Source organism: Chanos chanos, chromosome 1 (genome assembly GCF_902362185.1).
Source record: "Chanos chanos chromosome 1, fChaCha1.1, whole genome shotgun sequence".
Classification (NCBI taxonomy): domain Eukaryota; kingdom Metazoa; phylum Chordata; class Actinopteri; order Gonorynchiformes; family Chanidae; genus Chanos; species Chanos chanos.
Window position 1 is genome coordinate 9,081,568 of NC_044495.1, and position 23,045 is coordinate 9,104,612.

At 40.7% G+C, this 23,045-nt stretch overlaps 1 protein-coding gene across 5 annotated transcripts; it reads left to right on the forward strand.

The window, feature by feature from the left end:
• Positions 1-1,153: 1,153 nt before the first annotated feature.
• mia2 (MIA SH3 domain ER export factor 2) lies at positions 1,154-17,800 on the forward strand. 5 transcript variants are annotated; one of them, XM_030786732.1, is made up of 29 exons: positions 1,154-1,375; positions 1,614-1,747; positions 1,964-2,056; positions 2,400-6,456; positions 6,750-7,043; positions 7,211-7,317; positions 8,903-9,034; positions 9,153-9,174; positions 9,278-9,366; positions 9,490-9,561; positions 9,660-9,770; positions 10,167-10,238; positions 10,376-10,480; positions 10,795-10,917; positions 11,052-11,163; positions 11,305-11,351; positions 11,468-11,558; positions 11,816-11,954; positions 12,168-12,269; positions 12,483-12,543; positions 12,915-12,950; positions 13,070-13,137; positions 13,232-13,314; positions 13,564-13,701; positions 14,243-14,365; positions 15,194-15,313; positions 16,103-16,155; positions 16,280-16,475; positions 16,854-17,800. In XM_030786732.1, the coding sequence occupies exons 1-29, from the start codon at positions 1,267-1,269 to the stop codon at positions 17,027-17,029; spliced, it is 7,065 nt and encodes a 2,354-aa protein (XP_030642592.1). In that variant the 5' UTR covers positions 1,154-1,266; the 3' UTR covers positions 17,030-17,800. The 5 variants fall into 5 exon arrangements, with proteins under 5 accessions (XP_030642592.1, XP_030642600.1, XP_030642609.1 ...); XM_030786740.1 differs by having other exon boundaries at positions 2,400-4,326; XM_030786749.1 differs by having other exon boundaries at positions 2,400-3,564.
• The last annotated feature ends 5,245 nt before the right edge of the window (positions 17,801-23,045 follow it).

Sequence of the window (23,045 nt, forward strand, 5' to 3'; positions counted from 1 at the left end):
CAAACTGTACAGGTGCATATCGCCGCCTTTTGTGTTGGAGAATAATGGGGCAGCGTAACAGTATTTGAATAATGCTGAGAAGAGGGATTGAATACTTAATCAATTGCGCAAAAATAAAAAAGCAAGTCCACATACACAGCCGGACTGGTTAGAACAAATAAATGTATGACCATAAGTATTTTAAACGCCTCCAGCGGAACTTTTGTGGATGACAATGGACCTTTGATCAGTCCATCCCGTTTGTTATCACTGCCTTGTTTGGATGGCAACTGAGGTAAGAAAATGTGGCCACACCAACCCACTGTTCTGTCTGAGGCAATATAAGGTCACCAGCAAACAAACTATTGTCAACTGTTACTTGCGCTAAATGTGCTCAAGTGCTAATGTAGAGTCATGCATACATAACTTACACTTATACCTATGTAGATAAATTCAGTAGTTTTTTTTTCATTTTTGCTGCAGACTGAATGAGGGCAAAGTTATGGCTATGGCCTTGCAACTAAGAGATTATAAACCTTTTTATATAACACATTTAAATATCACCACAGTAAGCTTGTTTATAACACACAAGCAACGTACTGAATTTCTGAATGAAGATAATAAATATTCTGTGTAATCTGGTCTATATTTTCCACAAAACTTTCAAGTCTCTTGGAAAACTAAATTGTGTCATTTTCAGTTCTAACAGTCAGTGTTTATAGTGCATGCATTTAACAATTATTGCCTTCTTGTTAATTTCTTCAACAAATTATCAAAATCATTCTGTTCTAGGCCCAGGAATGACTGTTGGCGTCTACTTAGATCTTATCTGTTGGTCATCAAGTTTTCTTTTTTGTTGTTGTTTATTTGTTTCTAGTTGTTGGTAGTGGTGGTTGTGGTGGTTTTTTGTTTTTGTTTTTGTATTCCGAATGGTTTCCAGATGCAAGTTGAAACCTGAAATTACATATTCAGTTAAAGAAACAAAAAAAACTAGGCATTAGCATTCAAAAACAGAGCAACAAAATGAAATCTCATCATCTGTACCCTTAATCCTGGACCCATACCCTGTATGAGGTGACGTGTACCAATGTTAATGATTGACCAGGAGTTACCTGTGTCTGTCCCTTTCCATCCTGCTCTCTGTGTATTGCTTCACTCCAGCAGTAAGAGCAACCTCTTAAGCAACCTCAGCTTGCCTTAAAGGGGAAATAACCAGCTTTTGTTTTTCAAACAGAAGGACCACAATGGAGCAAATAATACAGAAGAAATGAACGTGCTCTTCTAAATATGGCTGTGGCTTACATTTTGATCCTGGCTCAAGTGTTTCTTTGCTATTCACAGCAGAGTTTGGGACTATTATCTGATTATAAAACATGTGGAGACCCTGAATGCGAAAGTAAGAGTTTTAAACATTACTCTAGCTATATTTAACTTATTGCCATTACCTTTCTTTAACAAATCATTCATATGATATCCTCCATTCTTGAAGCTTAACTATACATGGGTGAATAGCATATTGACATTTTGTTGTGAAACAAACTAGATTATGAATACAAGCAACTGCTGAATTTGTCCTATCTTATTTGGTCACAAATGGAATACTTTTGGAGTTAATGTTTTCTCTTTTTTGTTAGTTATGATGAGTCGTGTGCAGGCCCAAAGAGACCATCATGCACAAGACTGTCGATTTCTGAATTTTAAAAAGGGGGATATGGTAACTGTTTACCATAAACTCTCAGGAAAAAGAAGTGATCTCTGGGCTGGAAGTGTAAGTAGTCTTATCACCGTAACTGTGCAATTGGACTTTAAGTTAAGAGAGAATGACTAATATAATATACTTTACTGCATCTATCCTAAGAAGGAAACATAAGAAGGTTGATTTTACTAATGTAACAGTGTAATTTAAGTGTTAACCTAAGTGTAGTATACCAGAAAGTAACATAATGTTTATATTTACCATATCTACTTTATAAATTATTTTTAGATAGACAAGAACTTTGGATATTTCCCCAAAGATGCTGTTGCTGTTGATGAGATTTTTGTAGCTGAGGAGAAAGAAATTACGGTGCCCACAGAGGTAAAGTCGGATGTCTAGTGTTTGTGTTTGATATGTGCCTGGAATTTTGCAATTCACTTGTTATGACAATTAGCACTGTCATGGAATTCAGCTGCTACTCCACACTAACCATCGTTTGTAACTAATTAATTTTGGAAATACTTTAAAAAGGACTAATATACTTAGTTTTCTCTTTAATGGATTAAAAGCCAAGTGAAGCTAGACTGCAGCCATGATGAAAATATGCCTATGGAAAAATATTCAAATGTTCAAATAGTCAAAAGCAAAAAAACCCGAGTAATTACATATTTAGAATGGGGTAAATTTACATGTCACCTTAAAAGTTCTCCAACATCCCTTTCAGAAATACGACTTCTTCTGCATAGATGAAAATGGATCAGTAATTGAGATTGATTCCAGTGAGTCTGATGAAGAGGACCAAAATCAAGAAAATCGAGAATTAAACGACAAAGAACCAGAGCAAGAAACAGCAGAGGATGGTAATCTTTTCACAGTTCAGAATGACAAGAATAATGATGAATTCAGACAAAATCCAGCACAAGATATTTCTGCTAAAAATGATCCAAAGTCAGCAGAGACAAGCGGCTCCTCCTGGATTAGTTCTTCTGTTACTGGATGGTTTGGTGGAAGTGATGAACCACAAGATGAAATCACAGAACAAGACTCCTTCAAGAGCAGGAAACTGGCCTTAGATGTTGATGGGAACCATCTGGAAGAGCAGACTCAAACGAAAATGTTTGGCTGGATTAGCAGTGAACTAACAAACGTATTTGGCTCTGGAGAAAAAGTTTCAGAGGATACATCCAAGGATTTAGCTAATGGTGAATCAAAAAGTGAAAGCATGGATAACACAGATAATGAGGAGACTCCTTCTGCGAATTCTTGGCTGAGTATGGGCATAAGAGATGTTTTAGGATATGGTAGAGGAGATAAAGCTGAGCCAAGTAAAACCACTACTACAAACCTAGATGAAAACAAAGATACAATTCATGATGAACAACAAAGTCTTGAATCTACTCAGTCACTGGATGCACTGGAGGAACCAGAGAAGACAACAGGGGATAAAACGAATGACCTAGCAGAGAATGAGGGAGGTAAAGAGTTGCGCTCTGCAAGCCTCGAAAAAGACCATGATCACAATCAGGAAAACCTTCATGCCACACCAGACACGATCACTAATGCTGATGAGACTAAAACAGACGAGGAGGGAGGATGGTACGGCAGTTTCTACAACAGAATCACAGGTCTTTACGGAGATCAGCAAACGAGTGACGCTGAGGAAGCTGAGAGTGTGACGATGTCAGATAGCCAAGAATCAGCAGCAGACACTGACACTGGTGACTCAGGGAGCCAGGATACAGAAAAAGCCACACAGTCCACCATGTTTTCCATAAATGGACTGTCAAACATGTTTAATGGCCTTAAATCACAACTGCAGTCAGGCGCAAGTGATGAGGATAAAGATGTACAAAGTATTGAGGAGAAAACTTCAGAGCAGGAAGCTTCAGGTAAGGAACTTTTTGATGAACACGAGATTTCTACATCTTATCAATATGAGGGAGAAAATAATGAGGAGAAAGGTAACGGTGAGAAACAAGAGGCAAATCCCATGCCATTAGAGGTACATACTGAAACCGACAGTCCGCCTGATCATAAACTACCTGCTGAAGACATTGTCTCTTCAGTGAGTACTATGCATTCTGAACTGGAGAACCCTCTCCAAGAATCTCATAGCCCAAACAATGCATTGAAGGATAACACAAAATCAGATATAGGTGAAATTGGGCAAGATGACGAGTTAATAGAGGAGGCGATGCATCACGAACCTAGCTCAGATTCAAACACAGATGACTCTCGGAGTAATGTAGACCCGAACAAGTCCATGGAGAATTTGGAATCAAGTTATAACAAGTATCAGGAGAGTACTGGGGATGTTCACGCCAGCTTGAACGATCTAAGTAATAAGCTTGAAGCTGATGCTGATAATCCTGATGATGCTATGATACCAAAAGCATCAGAACATATTAGTCACACAGAGGATGAAGTACCTCCTGGAGGTTCATCTGATATAACTGAATCAGGTCCTTCAGAATCTGAAGTCATAACAACTACACTTGATTCAGAAACAGCCACTCAGTCCACCATATTTTCCATAAATGGACTGTCGAATATGTTTAATGGCCTGAAATCACAACTACAGTCAGACACAAGTGACAAGGATAAAGATGTACAAAGTATTGAGGAGAAAACTTCAGAGCAGGAAGCTTCAGGCAAGGAACCTTTTGATGAACACAAGGTTTCTACATTTCATCAGTATGAGGGAGAAAATCATGAGGAGAAAGGTAGCAATGAGAAACAAGAGGCAAACGCATCAGAACACACTAGTCACATAGAAGATGAAGTACCTTCAGGAGGTTCATCTGATACAACAGAATTAGGTCCTTCTGAATCTGAAGTCGAAAAAGTTACTCTTGATTCAGGTGGAGATTATACCAGTGTTGCTGCAACAGGTTCCGCAGATAATGATAACAACAACAGGTCAGAAGTGCATGACAGTGATCAGTCTAACATTGTGACCACAGAGGTCTCAAAGTCAGTCAGGACAGAACAGAATGAGAACCTTTCTTTAGACGATTCAAAAGATAGCAGTGCTGCTGATTCTATGAAAGTTGTGTCAGAAGGAGAAGATCCAAGTGGCTCAAGTGGTCTAAGTGGTGAACAGGAGGTGGTAATAGATAAAAATGAGCAACTGATAGATATACGAGGAGACGAAGAAACAGCCACAGACCAAAATCAGCAAACAGCTGAGATACCACACAAAGAGGACTCTGAGGATGGACTACTGTCTGAAAAAATATCCCACACGTTAGTTTCAGACACGCCTGAAACAAAGATTATCACTGAGGAAAAGATCCCAAGTCTAAATGAAAGTGATAGTGACAAACCTGACATTTACAGCCCTGAGAAAGTTATGTCAGTTGGCCGTGACCTGTATCACAGTGAGCAGACAGATGTAACTGATTATAAAAATACACAGTACAATCATGAGTCAGATTCAGCACTAAAAGCCACAGATAGAACAGATACTATTGGTACAGCTAGTGATCTGGCTACTAAATCTGATGAGAAAGAAAATATTGATTATTCACATGACACTTTATCAATGGCAGATGATATCGGTTTAAAAATTATTAACAGTGAAGAGATAAGAAAGGAGCAGACAGAGGTCAATCAGGAACAGTCAAATGTACATCATGATTTGAATGAACAGGCAGCTGGTGACATAGTTTCTACACACGCTGTAGAGGAGACTCAGATCCTCAGTATTTCTACAGAGGAGGAAGACGGGAGAGAGCAGCAGGAAAAATCAGGATCTCAGGAAAACCATGGTGAGTTAGAGAAGGCTCAGGATTTGACCTCTGATGATGGACATTCCAGTCAGATTTATTTGTCTAAAGGCGACGTTCCTGACCCTAGTCTGCGCGTTGATGCGGAAACAGATCAGATCCCCACTTGTTTTGGAATAGATTCTGAGCGTTCTACTTCTCATGAAACAAGCGAGACTGATGCCGGCTTGCACTCAGACAGTGATGTGCAAGACGAAAACTCACAATGCACCAGTGACCAAAAGCACTCCTCCCATCAACACGCAATCACAAATGCTGAAAATGCGGAAGATATGGAGAAAACACAGATCGTAGACGTGGACTCCAACACAATTCATCATGATCAGAATATTGAATTTATAGAGAACACTAGTGTAGACAATCATATTTTACAAGGGCACAAGGACCCAAAGGACACAATGGATCTTTTAAAAATGGATTCAGAAACTAAAAATACAGGGGAGGTGGATGCTTTAGAAGGGTATGATGTCATTGCTGCACAGGCACATAATGACGTGCGTGATAAAAACGCCGCACCTGAACTAGTTGAGGAAAAACTACCTAAGGATGCATCCTACATGGTAGACTATTCAACTCTTGATGCATCACACACTCCACCTGCTTCAGCAATGGAGCTGACAGAGGCACCAAAGTTCTATGAAGAATATATGAACATTCAAGCTCACATGAGTGGAGAGAACATGGTGGATATCTTAGATTTATTTGACAAGGACAAGCTGTTGTGGCTGGATCAAAGTTTAGGAAGTTTTAAGAGTACTTCAGCAAGTCACGTCAAAGATAACGATTTGCCTATATTAAGTGACTTTGAACGGCTTGTGGAACATCTCACGGAAACAATGGCTGGACAAAACAGAATGCAAGGAGATGCAAATCTGAGTGATGAAGCTAGTGCTAAGAAACTTTCAGCACTCCAAAAACTAGCTGTCCTCTTGTCTGCCCTAAGAGAGAGGTATACAGCAGAGAAAGCACATGTCAGTATAGATGAAAGCCAAGGTACTATTAAAGTAGAATTTCATAATCCATATTCAATATGCATGACTGAACTGATTGTATGATTCTCATCATATCAATTTCATTCATCAATTATGCATTGCATGAGAAGCTTGAACACATACACTGTGCATGTCAGTATGTAATTTTGTAATATAATGTTATATTACATATCCATAATGAATAACACGTTTTGTAACCAGTAACAAAGAATATTTCCAACAGAAGATCATTTGCATGATTGGTGGAATGCGTTTTGTTTGTTTTTTTTAAATTTTGTGTGCATCATTCCGCAGATTCAGAACCAGTGGACTGTGTCCATGAATCTTGCGTTGATACAAACAAGGAACAACAAACCTCTGAACCAGATGTCAACATACCTCAGAAAATAGAAGACGACTCTGATTTAAGTGGCAGTCACAGTAAGACAGAAGAAAGCTTACCCGATAAGCAAGATATTGCAGATGGGGGAGCTACTGCGGCACCAGACAGGATCACAAACTTGGATTGGCCAGCCACATACAGCACAAAAACAGCAAATCCAGCAGACAATAGCTTGGAAAATCTGGTTCACTTGGAACCCCCGAAAGGTAATTATTTGAGGGAAATTATTGAAACAAAATTATTAGATGTAGTAGTCTATGAGCCTCTGCTTGATGTAGTAAATTATCTCTTGATATTTTGCGATGAAATAAAAAAAAAAAAAACAGTTTGTGGTTAAAACATCGCAAATATGTTTTTATGTTCACATGGACAGATGGAGCTACAGAAGAGCAGTTTTCATTATTCTCAAGTCAAGTGATATTTGATGCCCTGTCACACTTGGGAATGGTGCGGACAACCTTGAAATACGTTATTTCTGAGGTAACTGCTTAAATAAATAAATAAATAAATACCAGCCAAACACAGCACCTGTTAAATTATGGAAGGCAACAAAAAATAATATTTGTATGTGTGACGACTGATAGTCCCAAAAATGTCTCACTGATCTTTCACTGGGGCAATAAAAATCTGTCTATGCATAATGACACAAGTGAAACATGAGTTCAGTCTTACAGACGTCACACTGATAAGTTGAATTACTTGACCAAAGTGATCGTTCAAGCACGTACACTAGGAACTTGTTGCTAATGGCCCCTGGTGCTTTTTAAACCATGTTCCTTTAAGACACATGGTCACTATTTAGTGTGTTTTTTCCCCTTCTACACTTGGTACATGTCATCAGCCGGTTACCCAACTCAAACTTCTATCGATCGGACAGTTTGAACTCTTATGCTTTAATATGACTTTGTACTAAATGTTTAACATGTAAACTGCTGTGCTTAGCAATGGAGTCTCAGGACGATCAACAAGTGAGTATAACAGATGTTGTTTTAGATGAGTCGAAATTAGATCAGAGTTCACTGGCTGGGCGATCAGCCCGGTGAGCAAGACTGTTTATGTCAGCCACGTACAGTGGACTACTGCAGTGACAGCTTGTGTCTACGTGTGCAACATGTCGTAAAATCACTGACAGTTGAGATTACGTATATCTAAACAAATGTTAAACAGTGCATTAAATGCACTTAAACTTTTACTAAGTTAATTTTTTACTGTACGTGTCTTCTATCATTTTGAGCATTCACCTAAGCCCACAATTTATGTCCGTGTGGCATTCTTTAATTGGTGACGTCTGGACCAAACCATGTGAGACTTACTGTACAGTTTGGGGGGTGGAAGAGTTTTACAAAATGGCTAAACAATGAAAAGATGTGGATACATTAACTTTCAATTATACATTAGTACAGACTTAGACGGATTACAGGAGTCTGTAAGAAATGATTTTGTAACTGTTTTTCTTTGTTGAAGTATATGGATATCGTGTGCCTCCAATCTCCCCCTGCAGTTAGATTGCAATGTTCTTCCTCTCTGCGCACTTGCCGTATGAGTGGAGCTTGAGCCGTTCACCATGGAGTATGAGCACAAATAGTGAATGTTCAAATTAAATATTGTTTTATTAGGAAAGGAATTTACAGGGGGACATAATGGCAGATGAATTCAACAGTGATTCGATAATTACTGAAGCGACTGATATCAAAATAACTGCGAAGAAATACTACAGCCTGGCTGTGGAGAAAGTGAAAGATGTATGTATCAGGTTTGATGAAACATTGCTAGCCAGCTTGCTAACAATAAGATATCTAGCTATGCGCAACATATCTCAGATATCTGCTATTGCGTCTCAGCCAGCACTTTCCTAAATTGTACTTAATGTACAATAACACGAGCTGCATATGTTATTGTTGGCTTATACAGAAGCCGATACACTTGCTCATCCGGGTAACAACCGTCTTGATTGCTTCTTCGGTCGCAGTTTTGACAGTGACTACAGTATTTCTGTAGTATTGCACTTAGTCTGTGGCCTTCCTTGCTTTTAGAGGAACTTAATTTTGAACGGTCATTCTCTTAGGTCGTGTCCTCACTTCCAGATGACATCCGCCCTGGCCCTGACTTGTACGGGTTGCCATGGGAAGCAGTTGTTTTCACAGCTTTATTGGGGTGTTTAACTGTGCTTCTCTTCACCTGCAGATTCTACCAGTCGGTAAGTTATAACCATGATACAAAACCGTATGCTACTCAGCCTTGAAATATGTTATGTACTGTGTGCTTCCTTACACTGTCAATTCCATTCTTTACACTGTGTCTCTTTGTCTCTATAGATAAAAAGCCGACTTTATGCAGGTGAGTCCATCTCTCAGTCCCTTTGACAACTGTCATTTCAATGTCAGTTGGTGTGAAGTTTTCTAATGTCTGCTCTCTCTCTCTCTCTCTCTCTCCATTCCAGGTAAAGAGAGGAGAATGGCACAGAAGGTGGCAGAGCTGCTTGATGAGAAGTGTAAAGTACTTGAAACACTCAGTGAATGCAAACATAAGGTGAGACTTACCACTTTCATCCTACTTTCCACACGCCATACCAACAGCTGTGTTTTATTGTGTGTTAAATGAATAGTACTTGTGCATACATCAGCAAGCTGAGGTGTGTTTCCCCCCCCTCAGTTTGAAAAATTAGATGCTGCTTTGCAAAGTAATGGAGGTGCATCACAATCTTCAGAGAGAGAGAGTTTGGAGGTAAGATGGTGCAAATAAGGAAAATATATTACTGTCTGGTTCCGCTAAGTCATATGACGAGTAGTTCGTCGTCTGTATCGCGTTTTCTTTGTTTGAAGGATATGTCGCGGAACTTGGAACGATCAAATTCTCAGTTGAACGATGACATAGAGAGACTAAAGGAGGAGTTGGCCAGCCAGCGGTCAATGAGAATGCAACAGGAGGAACAGGTAAAATACTCCATACCAAAGAAAAATACCCTTAGCTGTAACTCCCATATTAACCCATCTCATTTAAACAGTGCCTGGGCATTCTCTGCAGTATGTTTTGCAGTGGTCTTGAATGCTAGAAAACTGGCTTTTTATTGGCTTTGTAGGAAACGTCTGTTTGTATACATAGTGTGAAGTTCGCAGCTCTTATATTGCATTATGGTTACAACTATCTCTTTGCGCTTATAGTTTGTCATGTTGAATCCCACACTTTGAATGGCTTTTTTGCATCAGCCTGTAAGCAGGACTGGTTTAAGTCACTCTGTATTGGGGTGTCTGCTAAATAATTTAATGAGAATCAAAATAGGATTCCATTTAACATTCACGTCCTGAGCTGAATCTGTGTTTATTCTCTAGCTTGCAGAAATGCAAGAGATGTTGAAAACTTTGGAGGAGGAAGCCCAAGAGGCAAAGTCTCAGTTAGAGCAGGTAATATTCATATTACTATGCAGGTCTCAGTATGCCCCCTATTACACATATTGTACAATTACTTTTACAAGTTTATCTTTTTTTTTCTGGACAGTGTGTGCTTAATGGCTCTCTACTTCCTATATCTTTCTGTCCAGGCCCAGGTAACATTGAAAATCCATAACATGAACAGTGAAAAACTACAGAAAGATCTGGTTGCAGCTAAAGAGGAAAATGTGATGCTGTTGGAGAGCAAAGCTCAGGTACATCACCATTGAGAGTAAAGCATCATGGTTTTGGACTTAACACACAGCGCCTAATGCCTACAGATCAACTCATTAAACCTTTTCTCTTTCAGACGCCTCAAATAAGCATTAATGTTTCATAGGACTGTGTTTTAGGGATATGTTAATGCTACATTTTGAGTATACCGACCGAAGACATGATTGTGCACATGTGCATCAGGCAGAGAAAATATGTATGTGTGAGAGCACAGCGTCAGTGACCGTGATTGTGTCTCTCTCTCTCTCTCTCTCTCTCTCTCTCTCTCTCTCTCCCTCCCTCTCTCACTCCATAGCTGGTTCAAGAGGCGGAGGGCTGGGGAGAGCGTCTGAGTGAGCTGGAGGAGGAGATGAGGATGTGTGAGAGCTCACACACTGGAATGCTGGAGGACTGTGCAAACAAAGATGAACGCATCAAAGTATGCCACCAGCGGACCTCACTGACAGCCTAACCAATACAACATCCATGATGACCAGCTAGAGCTGAGAACATGTAATAGTCACATTGTGATCTCTCTCTCTCTCTCCCTCTCTCTCTCTCTCTCTATAACAGTCTCTCACTGAGTGTCTGCTGAAGATGAGGGACTGGGATTCTGAACTGGATGAGAAGAGCTGTACAGAGGGTAGCAATGGCACAACTGAAACTGAGAATGGAGACTCTTCAGGTGACATACTCTCCCATGTAAACCACACAGTTCATGTGGCAGAGAAAACCACGTATGGATTGATTTATGGGTGTATATGCATGTTAAGCGCTTTTACGTATCTTATGAAGTGATTTTGATTTGGGTGCTTTTGGCTTTTAGAGTTCCATCAGAAGCAGAAGGTCCAGAAACTCATACAAGCAGCTAAGGTATGCATTCTCGTGACGTCCTGATGATCCATCCTGTGAACTGAAACTTACAGTGGCGGTACATCATAAGTAACAGATTGACTTCTTTAATGTGATTGGGGTTTTTTTCGTTTCAGGTGAGTGCGGATTTGAAAGCTCTGGAAGAGGACAAGAACCGAGTGATTGCCAAACTTTCCGACGAGGTCAAAGCCAAAGAGGATCTCCAAGGTACCAAGGACAGTTCCCCGTACTGTTGCAATAAAATAAATCATAGACTCAGAATTAGGCGATCCAGTTTTTCATCATGTATTAGAAGCCCAAGTCAGGACTATGAGGTCCCAGTAGTCTTATTTCTCCCTTCAAAAATGCAATTGCTTTTCCAATCTAAGATGTATCTAGATCACAGTAAAGGCACGGTGGTTTGCGTGGACATGTCTTAAGCTCTGGCTCTGAGATGTGATGGCGGTTTGACCCTGTGCTTGCAGAGGGGATCGAGGAACTGCAGAAGAGTAAGGAGCAGCTGCAGTCAGACTGTGTCATGTTCTCCAGCGAATCAGAGAAGCTCCAGCAGAAATTACAGATCATGAGCGAGATGTACCGAGAGAACGAGCTCAAGCTACACAGGTCAGGAACAGGGTCAAAACGCCGACCGAGCTTTACCGTGTCCGCTTCTGAACGCATAAAAAACGTCTTTGGGTACCCAGAAAATGAGAAAATCTTTTCATCTTTGGAACTTGTTCAGTGTGTGTCAAATGCATCTGTCCACCAAAGGCCGGGCGGACAGACTTTACGTGTTAGGCAGTATTGTCACTGATCAGATTCTTGTGCACTGTTCAGGATGCTGACGGTGGAAGAGAAAGAGCGTTTGCAGAAGGAGGAGAAGCTCCACAAAGCTGATAAAAAGATCAGTTTAGCAACAGAGGAGCTAAGCGCATACAGGTCAGAAACACTTTCTTATCACGTCACTTACTGACTTGCATTTTTCTGTTGTCCTTTGAGTGCAACTCCCCAACAGGGAAATAAAAAAAAACACACATCGAGAATTTGATGTGTTACCAAATGCGAGAATAACAGGAAACGTTTCATGAGAAGAAGATAAGTGAGGCAGGAGCTTTACATTCTGAGCATTGTTCTGTATCTGCTTCCGCTTAGAAAAAGAGCAGAAGAGCTGGAGGAGGAGCTAGAGAAGACCAATCAGGCGTATAAAAACCAGGTAGGCAGTTTGGCACGTCCCGCCTTTTTTGTTTTGTTTTTTTTACTTAATCAACACCAAGCTGTATTATGTGTGCCTGTCCTGTCCCCTGTTTATAGATGAATCACACAAACACGTTGCATCCACTGTAGATTTGTACGTTTCAGTACTGTACTTTCATATTTTCCTGCAAGTGTATTATGCGGTTCATCACTGCACTGTCGCTCAGGGCAATTCACAGACATCTGTCCACACACTGGTGTAATTACTGATTGTAATTATGCCGGTAATTAGTATGGAAATGCAAAAAATGTCAAATACTCAGGGGTGCTTAAATGTACCTGATATGGAGCGTATACTAACCACCTTTCTTCTTCCCTCTCACCCGGCAGATTGCATCACATGAGAAAAAGGCTCATGATAACTGGGTGAGTGGTTGTCTTTTTTTTTCTTTTTTTTTTTTAATCTGCTCCTGCCTGTGTTAAAGACAGACGTCCGTTCTGTCCTGATTTTCACACACAGTCTATCTTTAATGTTTACATAACAGCTGGCAGCGCGGGCCGCGGACCGCGACCTGGCGGACATTAAGAGAGAGAACTCTCAGCTCAGACAGAGGTAAACTCGCGTTTAAGCCGCCATAGACGAGAGAGCACCATGTAACGTACGGTCAGAGTGGACTGTCTCATATCTGTGTATCTCACACACACAGGCTGACAGAAACTCAGTTTAAGTTAGATGTTCTGGAAAAGGACCCATATGCACGGGAAGCACCCGGCCGGCCTCTGTTTAGAGGTGAGCTGAAAAAAAACGTATTGCGCTAGCGCTTCTTTGTTTTGGTTCTTTTGGCTGCTTTAGACCATGAAGTTATGTCAGTTTGCTTAGATTTTCATAATACTGCGTGTGTTCTGCTAGTCAAATCTCGAAATTTTAATTTGTTTCAAGTTCTCTGTTCATGTTTTCTTCCAGTGTCAGTTATATGTTTAGCTGTTTGACAAAGGGTTTTGTGTTTTGGTTTTTTTGTTTTTTTCCTCTACTCTCCAGGTGAAAGGTCACCATATGGACCCTCCCCTCTCAGTCGGCCATCGTCAGAGACGCGGGCTTTCTTGTCTCCGCCCACACTGATGGATGGACCGCCTCTCCGACTCTCACCGCAGTTTCCTCTGGGACCTGGTGGCAGAGGTGACCTTTTCCATATCCTCCTGTAACACAGATTGTGTGTATGACAGCTTTGTCAGATGAGTGCATTTTACTCAGACAGCAGTGCCTTTGCCAAGCCTACTGCCAGCAGTGTGTGTGTGTGTGCGCGCACGCTATTGTGTTCTCTCTGAATTGCATGGGTCATGAGAGCACTGTAACAATAGCCCGGTGCCTCATGGGACGTGTAGTGAAAGATGTATTCTAGAGGGCGCTATGAATGAGACATAGAATAGTAATATCGTGCTGGTATTTCTATACCTTTTCATGCTGTTTGATTAATAAAAAAAATTGGTTCAAGAGGTTCAGAATCCCTGGGCCCTCTAGAATGATCAGTTTTATAATAAAGTGGCAATTTGTATGCATATGAATGGTCATGTTCATGTTTCATAAACCCATTGACATTTTCCTGGTTATTTCTCTCCTTCCCCTCGCTTCCCTCTCTAACATCATTCTACACTTGTTTCACTATTACGCTTGCTCCTCCCACTCTCTCTCCCATTCTGTCTCACTATCACATAATCAGCATCCAGAGGCACTATGGAGCCCCCTGGTGTTGGGGCTGACTTTGAGCGGAGTGGTCCTCACTCTGATAGCGGCTCACTGTCTCCCACCTGGGATAGAGAGCGCAGGGGCCCTGTCCCCCCAGGTACAGTGATGATCCCAACGCTGTGGCTCCCCTATGCCTGTCGTCATTATCCAAAAAAGTCCAAATGTCTATGTACAGTAGTAATCTCCAACAAAAAAAGACAAAAAAAAAAAAAAAAAGATAGAATGCTCATTTTCTGCTTAGAAAACCTATTTGGCCTCTTGACCTCAAGCATTTGTATTTAACAGAGATGTCACAGCCCATTAACACGGTTAATGGGTTAACCTCCGGTTTGTGTCAGCAAAGTGTAAAAGAAACTTAGAGGTGTATGGGTGTGTGTGTGTGTGTGCGTGTGTGTGTGTGAAGAAGGGAGTGTGTCAATGAGTATTTTTGGGGTCAGCGGGTGCTTGTTAAAGCGTTCTGTCAGGGTCGCTGAGAAAAGCTGACTCAACAAGGCCGTCTCACCGAAGAATCAGAAAGCCGCAACTCGTGGATTCCAGACTTTTCTGCCCTTTGGCCGCGGCAAAGTTTTTTTGTTCCACCGCCCCCTGCTGCTGTGCGCTGCTGTGCTGAATGTGGTGATTTCACTGCAGCTGCAGATGGTCCCTTTGTAAGGCCTACAGCACGTTGGAACCATTCACGTAAAGGGTTTTTGTCTCACGGGGGAACGGATAGCATGTGGCATCACTGTATTTTTGAGTGTCATTTGAAATTCGCATCATGTCCATACTTGCCCGTCCGTGCTAGATTTAGCGCTTCATTCTTGGCAAAAGCGCTCATAATCAGATCTTTGTGCTTGACAAGTAGCAAGGCTTTGTGTCGGTGTCTGACCGAACATAAAATGAGAACTGTTGTGTGAAACACAAGTTTTTGTGCTTTTTGTGTAAGGTCTGCCCCCTCCAGACCCAGGCATGGTTTACAGGCGACCCCCGCCAGGGCCATTCCCCATGGGGCCCCTACCCCCCAGACCTCCTGGTCCTCCAGATGCCTACTTTGGAGACAAACCTGGTGAGCTACCCCCCTTCCTCAGTATATAAGATAAGATAAGACAATCCTTTATTGGTCCCACTGACAGGGAAATTTGCATTGTAGCAGCAGCAAAGGGGATAGGACCAGTAGCAGCATTAATAAGAAAGCAAGATAAATAAAAAATAAGTAAGTACACAGACAACAGGACATAATAGATTATAAATAAGTCAAAACAGATAGTGCACCTTTGAGTAGACCTTCTACAGAGATACTGCACATGAGTGAATTGTGAATGTGAATAAGTCAAAAACAGACAGTGCACAGTTGAGTAAACATTCTATAGGGATATTGCACATAAGTGAATTGTCAGTGACTTGTCCGGTTATAAATAAATAAGTAGAACAGACAGTGCACAGTGTAGTATTCAGTTTAGTGTTCACTGTTACAGTTCCATAGTTACACAGACATTTGCTTTTGAATTATAAATACACCACTATATGAAGAGCAATGTATTTCTCCCTGGAAATGAGACATGTGGAACAGTGTATAAACATCTAAAGAACTCAAAGAAACAAAGAAGATGTCTCTTTATGAATAAAAATGGACAAAGAATTTAGTCCCTAACTGGAAACCCCTGGTTGACCCACATGCCTTGTTTTGATAAAGCTGAGCTAATAGCATTACCAAGGCATGAATGAGTTCCCTTTTCACCAAGACTCAAGAATTGAGTTATAAAGCAAACAGCACAGAAGGAGCTGGAACTGGAGCGAGAAAAAAGTTTATTTTTCTTTCTTTTCTTTTCTTTTTTTTTTTTTCGCCTTTCTGCAGACTCGTCGTTTCTGGGAAACAGCTCAGGTGCCAGCGAGAATGAGAGCAGAGAAGTGAGTGTACTCCAGCAAAAAATTGAAGACCGATTTGTGTCACACAGAGACTCATACAAGTACATGACTAAAAACACACTCACCTTCTCTCTCTCCCTCTCTCCCTCTCCCTCTCTCTCCACAGAGTGGCCTTTCGATGACAGGGGACATGAGAATTCCCCCAGATGCAGATATGAGAATGGGGCCTCCTCTTTCGGGCCCTCTCGGCATGGGTCTGCCCCCACCCCTGGAGCCCAGAGACCCACAGTTCCAACGCAGGGGCCCCTACGGCCCTCCGGACTACTTTCCCCCACGTGGGCCAGGCCTTCCCCCAATGGGCAGTGAGTGCATACTGACCTTTACCATATATATGGATTTTTTTTTTTTTTTTTGGTTCATATGAATGAATAGGACTGTATAGAATTACACAGTACATTTTGTTCAGGTATACATTTCCTGCTATACTTAGACTCACTTAGACTCAAAATAAACCTTGCAGCATGCAACATGTGAGCACTGTATGTCTGTGTATACTGAGGTATGATACGGTCACTCAGGCACCTGGATCACAAATACACAAGAGTCAGTGCATCTTCGGCCCATGTAGCAAATGCTTCATTTGTGTTTTTAACCACCAGAAGTGAATAGGTTTTATTTTTCCTGTTGGTAACCGGCTGGCGGCGTGCTTAAGAGACTGATAAATCTCCTTTTTCCATCAGTGCGAGGCCCACCCCCGCCAGGAATGTATCCCAGAATGCCACCACCCCAACACATGGGGTATCCTCCAATGAGACCCCCACCTGAGAGCCTGCCCCCCGGACCACCTCCCAGGCCCTCCCCACCTGGCAGCGAGCAGCCCCCGGAACAGCCCTCTGCCTCTCATGACATCATCTGAACTGGCCTTCTCTCTTCTCTCTTTTTTTTTTTTCTCTCTCTCGCTCTCTTACACACACACACACTGTATGTGACTTCCTGTTGTTTTTGTACTCAGGGGCTGTTTCCTGTGAAGTTTAACCTCAGCAGTCATGTGATTGTCACTTCCTTTTTAAACAAGTTTGCATTCAAAAAAAAAAGGAAAAAATCGCACTGTCTTAAAGCCCTAGAGGGAGAAAGCTTGAGGTTCATGCCACAGGTTAGAGCAGAGAACTATAGGAGAGGTTAGGCCTATTGACGCTCTTTCATGGCCTTTAACGCACAGCCTAAGAGTGTGTGAATTTGAGTGTACGATGTGAATCTTTAGAGAGGATCATATGGAAGAAAAGACCACAACATACTGCCTGTAGTGTACATTAGTGTACACAGGAATAAGAGTACACTAAGCATAGCAAAGACTATAGTTTCACATATTTTTGTCATGGTAAATACTTCTTTTTTTTTTCTTTTTTTTTTTAATTAACCTTAAATAATTGGTAGGAATGGTCCAAACATTTTTAAATGTATATACAGAAATTGTAACAATAGTTTATTGTGAATAAGATTTGTATATACACAAGCCCTAGCATCATCATCATTTATGTTCTTTTGGCAAGTTTAATTTAGAAAATTAGAGAACCGTCCATGCAATCACTTATTTATGGCTCCTTCTGATAACAGCAAAAATTGCCTTAAAGACGGGATCACTGAGAGGAGTTGGCTCAATGTGAAAGATAATAAAGATCTATTTCAGTGAAAAGAAAGAGCTTGGCCCTTTATTTCTGATGGAAGATCCGATTGTTTCCATACGTTCGTATCAATATTTGTCCTTAATCTGTCCATGCCTTTCCATTTACAATTCACAATTTCGTTTGTTTAGGAGATGCTCTAACACAGAGCAACTTAAAAAAAAAAAAAGTACATTCGTGTGAAGTAGAGGACAAATGACAATGTGTCACCATCAAGTACAGAACTTTCCAAGTCTTTTGTAGAAGATCTGTTTTGAACCATACAGACTGAAGAAAGCTTCAGTAAGTTTGTAGCTGATCTGTTTTGAACCATACAGACTGAGGAAAGCTTCAGTAAGTGTGTAGCTGATCTGTTTTGAACCATACAGACTGAAGAAAGCTTCAGTAAGTTTGTAGCTGATCTGTTTTGAACCATACAGACTGAAGAAAGCTTCAGTAAGTGTGTAGCTGATCTGTTTTGAACCATACAGACTGAAGAAAGCTTCAGTAAGTTTGTAGATGATCTGTTTTGAACCATACAGACTGAAGAAAGCTTCAGTAAGTTTGTAGCTGATCTGTTTTGAACCATACAGACTGCAGAAAGCTTCAGTAAGTTTGTAGCTGATCTGTTTTGAACCATACAGACTGCAGAAAGCTTCAGTAAGTTTGTAGCTGATCTGTTTTGAACCATACAGACTGAAGAAAGCTTCAGTAAGTTTGTAGATGATCTGTTTTGAACCATACAGACTGCAGAAAGCTTCAGTAAGCTGAAAAAAAGACAGCTGTGGTTTAAAAATGAGAACAAACTTCACAGAAACATGTTTGATTTTTTTCTGATTTTATTTACCGATTAAAAGAAAATGCATTCATTCAACATTGATTCAAATCAACATTCGGCTGGTTTACCCAATATCTGTCAGTTTCGATTTTTCCTTCTAGATATATATATATATATATATATATAAAATATCGTGGAACCTCAGATCACTTTTCAAATTGATAAAATCTCTCCAAACCTGGCGTGTTCACACCTGTGCCAGAAGATTTCCTGTTTGCAGATGTACATATAAAATCCAATGCTATGTTTTCACTGGAGACAAGAGAGTCGACAGAACACACCTGCCCAAATATTAAACATTTAAGATGGTAAAACCATTTTTGCAAAACAACAACGCTTATAAACTTTGTTTTTTTTCCATGTTCATATATAGAACCCGGACATATGCTGCATAAACGTATATATATTGATATACATACACATATGCACTGTAAGTCATTTTATTTTCTACTCCCCCGAAGTTTATAAGGTAGCAGCCTGGTCTTTAGCGCTGCTAGTGTCCCATGATGGCCACTTCTTTATTGCAAACTGTCCTGATTTTAAACAAATGCACAACATTCGTACCACTAATAACTGGGGCCTCCTGGCCAGTCTCATAGAGACCATGTCTGTACCCACGGTCGCCCCGAAACTGAGTTGGCTTCCGAAGAATCAAGATCTTAAAATAATAATAACAACAATAATAATAAGGCCAAGTATCATTGCAAGTTAAGTTATTTTCCATTTATGAGTGACAGAAAAAAGAAAGAAAGAAAAAAAAAAAAAAAAAAAAAAAAGGTTGTTAAGAGCCACTGGATCATATGCATTCCACTTGCATAGTTTTTGACTTTGCTGTAATGCAAGCCAGCCAGAGTGAGAGAGAAAAAGAGAGAGAGAGATGGCCTGGTTTTATGCTTGATTTTTTGACCCGTCGTGGACTTAACCTATACGGTGATTCGGAGAGCTGATAGTGGAATAAATGCAAAAAAAAAAAAAAAAAAAACCTAAACAAAAACAACAAAACAAAAAAAAAAAAACACCAAGACTCTTTTACAGAGTCCACTCCTGACAAAGGTCAAACCTTGGATGACAGAACTGCTTTCTCTGGCCGATGTGAGGTCGTTTATGTGGTAAGGTAGCCTTTAGAGCTCAATGAGCATTCACAAGCAACAGTTTAGGTAACTCTCTGAAATGGGGTTCAGAGCGGCCCACTGCAGTTACAGCTCTCTCCATTTACTACAAGAGATTTTTGGATTGTGAATGCATACAACGTTTCCAAAAAATTTAAAAAAAAGAAAGAAAAAAAAAAAAAGAATAAAAAAAAAACAAACAAAACTCTGGGATCCGACTGAGTTGTAACAACCAACTGGTCTCATCCTCAAGGTAACACAATGTCCCCTGTGTGCAGAACACATTATAGAGGCAAGAAGGGGGCGGGATACGTAAATGTATCTAGAAGACTTCAAAACGGCAAAAGAGGTTTCAGCACAGACCAATTTCTAGACTGAGTCTGGAATCCCACCTCACCCACCTATATCCAAAAAAAGAAAAATTAAAAAAAAATAAGAAAAGGAAAAGAAAAAACAGAAGAAGAGTAAAAAAAAAAATTATGTCATTTCATGCAGACATTTGGCCATTTGAGTTTGTCTTTGTCTCCCCAGTGGAATGTTCCTAACACGTCTCATAGCAGCTTATAGGTCTGATAGAACCAACCTTGATTTTTTCAATAGTTAAATTACATTCACTCTTCACAGTGAAACAGGTGCATTGTAAGAGAGATCTGCTGTTGTTGACCAAGCCACAGCACAGCTGTGAACCACTCACAGTCCAAACCTCCCCTCCTTTAGTACATTAATCTAATAAGTAGTTGTAGTAATAGTTATAGTAGTAAGTAGTACATCTTGGCTAATAAGCCGTTGGCCCTGCCCTCTGCCAGCATGTGGGCACTTCATAAGGGTTGTATCACTGTGATCTTTGGCAGCTGACGCAGATGCGCTGACAGAAGTTAAATCCAGTGATTTTGTGTGGTTTTTTTTTTTTTCATATCTCTCATGGTTAGAGGCCTGAGCTATTGAACCACTTCTCTTCTTCCTCCTTCTCTTTCTTCTCCTCCTCCTCCATGTAATTGACAATAACCCTGAGAAAGGCTGTTTTCCTGTTCACTGGTGAGAAAGTGGTACGCCTTTTGTTTTTGAAGACACGCACGCACGCACGCACGCGCACACACACATACACACAAACACCTTCTTCTCTGACATATGTACTTTTGAAATTTTACAAACCAAAATCGAGTACACCAAAAAAAAAAGAAACAAAACAAAAATATATATAGAGAGAGAGAGAAAAGAAAAAGAAAAAAGGTATCGCTGAAATTAAGCTACGTGTTTGTGACAGAGTAATGTAATGCTGTATTTAACGTCACTTGGCCAGCCTGAAACAAACGCTAGCAAGATGGGTTTGAAATGAAAGCTTTTCTGGGTTTAGGCACAGAATGAATGCATTAGCAGTTTACATATTGTAACAACCGACCGACGGTCCTCACCTCCGACAACAAACTCTCTTCTCTTTAGCCACCTTACTTCAACGCGCACGATAAACGATTTCTCAGCTCCAAATATAGAATAATCTTATCTAGTTCCTTTTTTTTTGGCGTGGTACTAAAATAAAAACGGGACTTTCAGATAAACACAGCAGAATCCCACTATCAGCATGCATATTTTTTTTTTCCTATTCCTCCTTTAGCCGTATCTTTGCTTGTCATGCATGGACTGAAGATTTCAGTTTACCAAAGGAGAAGCTCAGCATGCAGACTCGCATCTGCCCCCCCCCCCCCCCCTCCTCCCCCATGTCCAGATTTTACTGCTTAAGCTCTTCTGGGCAAATGGTTTTAAAAAAAACAAAACAAACAAAAAAAAAAAAAAAAAACCAACAAATCTGGCGATTTAAGGGAAATTGCTTAATTTTCTGTCCTCAAATACCATTGCATATGAAGGCTTTTTTTTTTTCCCCTCTCTGCAGCTGATTGATGGCTTTGGTGGTCCCAACAGATCATAAGCACAGATTTTTTTTTAAGCAAAGGTCTACAGCCTTAGCTAAAAAAAAAAAAAAAAAAAAAAAAAAACCTGATTTGGCTTTGCACTTCTGAACATGGGAATGTCACCAAGAACCCGAAAGGCCTTGTAACTACACAGAACCAGAGTGGTGAGGTAAAATTGTCTGGAAAAATAACTCTCGCCTCTCTAATCAAGCACTGTCACTTCGCCAAGCACAAGAGAAGAAGATATGCTTTCAAGAAGAAGGGTATGGGGGAGGGGGGGGGGGTTCTTCAGAGCAAAAACGCTACCACTTTAAACAAAGCTTAAGCTTAACATTCACTTTCTAGCTCTAAACAAGCAACCACAACTTCCCTCTACTGTGAGCTTTAAAACAGCAAACAGACCACGGAGGAAAAAAAAAAAAAAAGCCATGTAAAAGCATTTAACAAAGCACACTGAGTTCATCTATTTAAAAGTAAACCGAGGAAAGAAGAGCGGTAGGAGAAAAAAAATATATAAATAAATAAAAACCGACACCATCTTAAGCGCATTCTTTTGGAAGAGCTCTTGGTTTTTTTTTGTTGCACCCCCCCCCCCCAGAATACATCTTGTCCACAGAGCAGACTAACACTCTGAACAGACAGCTTTAAACTAAAGCCCTCAGTGGAAAAGTACCGCAAGTGCACGAGTCCTGAGATATGGAACAAGCAAAACGCATGCCTCCCTCCCGTCTAACGCGTTACAGATGAAACACCCAAGCCCGGTTTCAATCTGCCCAGGGTATGTGCCCAAAAAAAAAAAAAACCCCACAACTCTAAATCCACAAGGGATTAGCCTCACGACGTAGCGACACGTCTTGCTGTGAAGAAACATGCTGTTGGTTTAAACGTGAGCAACACTGGCACTGAACAGATTGAATCCAGGAGTATTATAAACCTTGATTATGAAAATAAGAGAGGGGGGGGGGGAGAGTTCCAAGGCAACTGTGACTGAAGAAAAACAGATACATCTGACAGAATAGCTGATTGTTTTCATTCATATCCTCCTTTTTAAGATCACCGCCTGCATCGTCGTTACGATCATCACGGTTGCTGTCGTCTTTTTTTTTTGTTTGTTTGTTTGTTTGTTTTTGCCTACCTGAGACAGACAGAGAGGATCTTTTTGAAAGAGAATCCTGCAGCCCACCCCCAGATATTGTGCCGCAGGGGACAAGGGTCTGCAGGATTTGCACACTAGATTGAAAACCTCAGCTATTGGTTTCACCAGCAGAAGCGCATCTAACTTCCATGTTGAGAAAAACCAGCAGGATCTTTGTCCCGAAAACACAACAACATCAACATCATCATCATCACCACCATATCATCATCGTCGCTGTCGTCGTCGACGATGTCATCATCGTCACCTCTGAATAACAATAAC

Excerpts from the sequence above, each read along its gene's own strand:
- mia2 (XM_030786732.1), top strand. The coding sequence starts at position 1,267 with ATGGCTGTGGCTTACATTTTGATCCTGGCTCAAGTGTTTCTTTGCTAT. Across the intron at positions 9,175-9,277 it reads AAAAAGCCGACTTTATGCAG|GTAAAGAGAGGAGAATGGCA; the intron begins GTGAGTCCATCT and ends TCTCCATTCCAG. Across the intron at positions 10,918-11,051 it reads ACAAAGATGAACGCATCAAA|TCTCTCACTGAGTGTCTGCT; the intron begins GTATGCCACCAG and ends TCTCTATAACAG.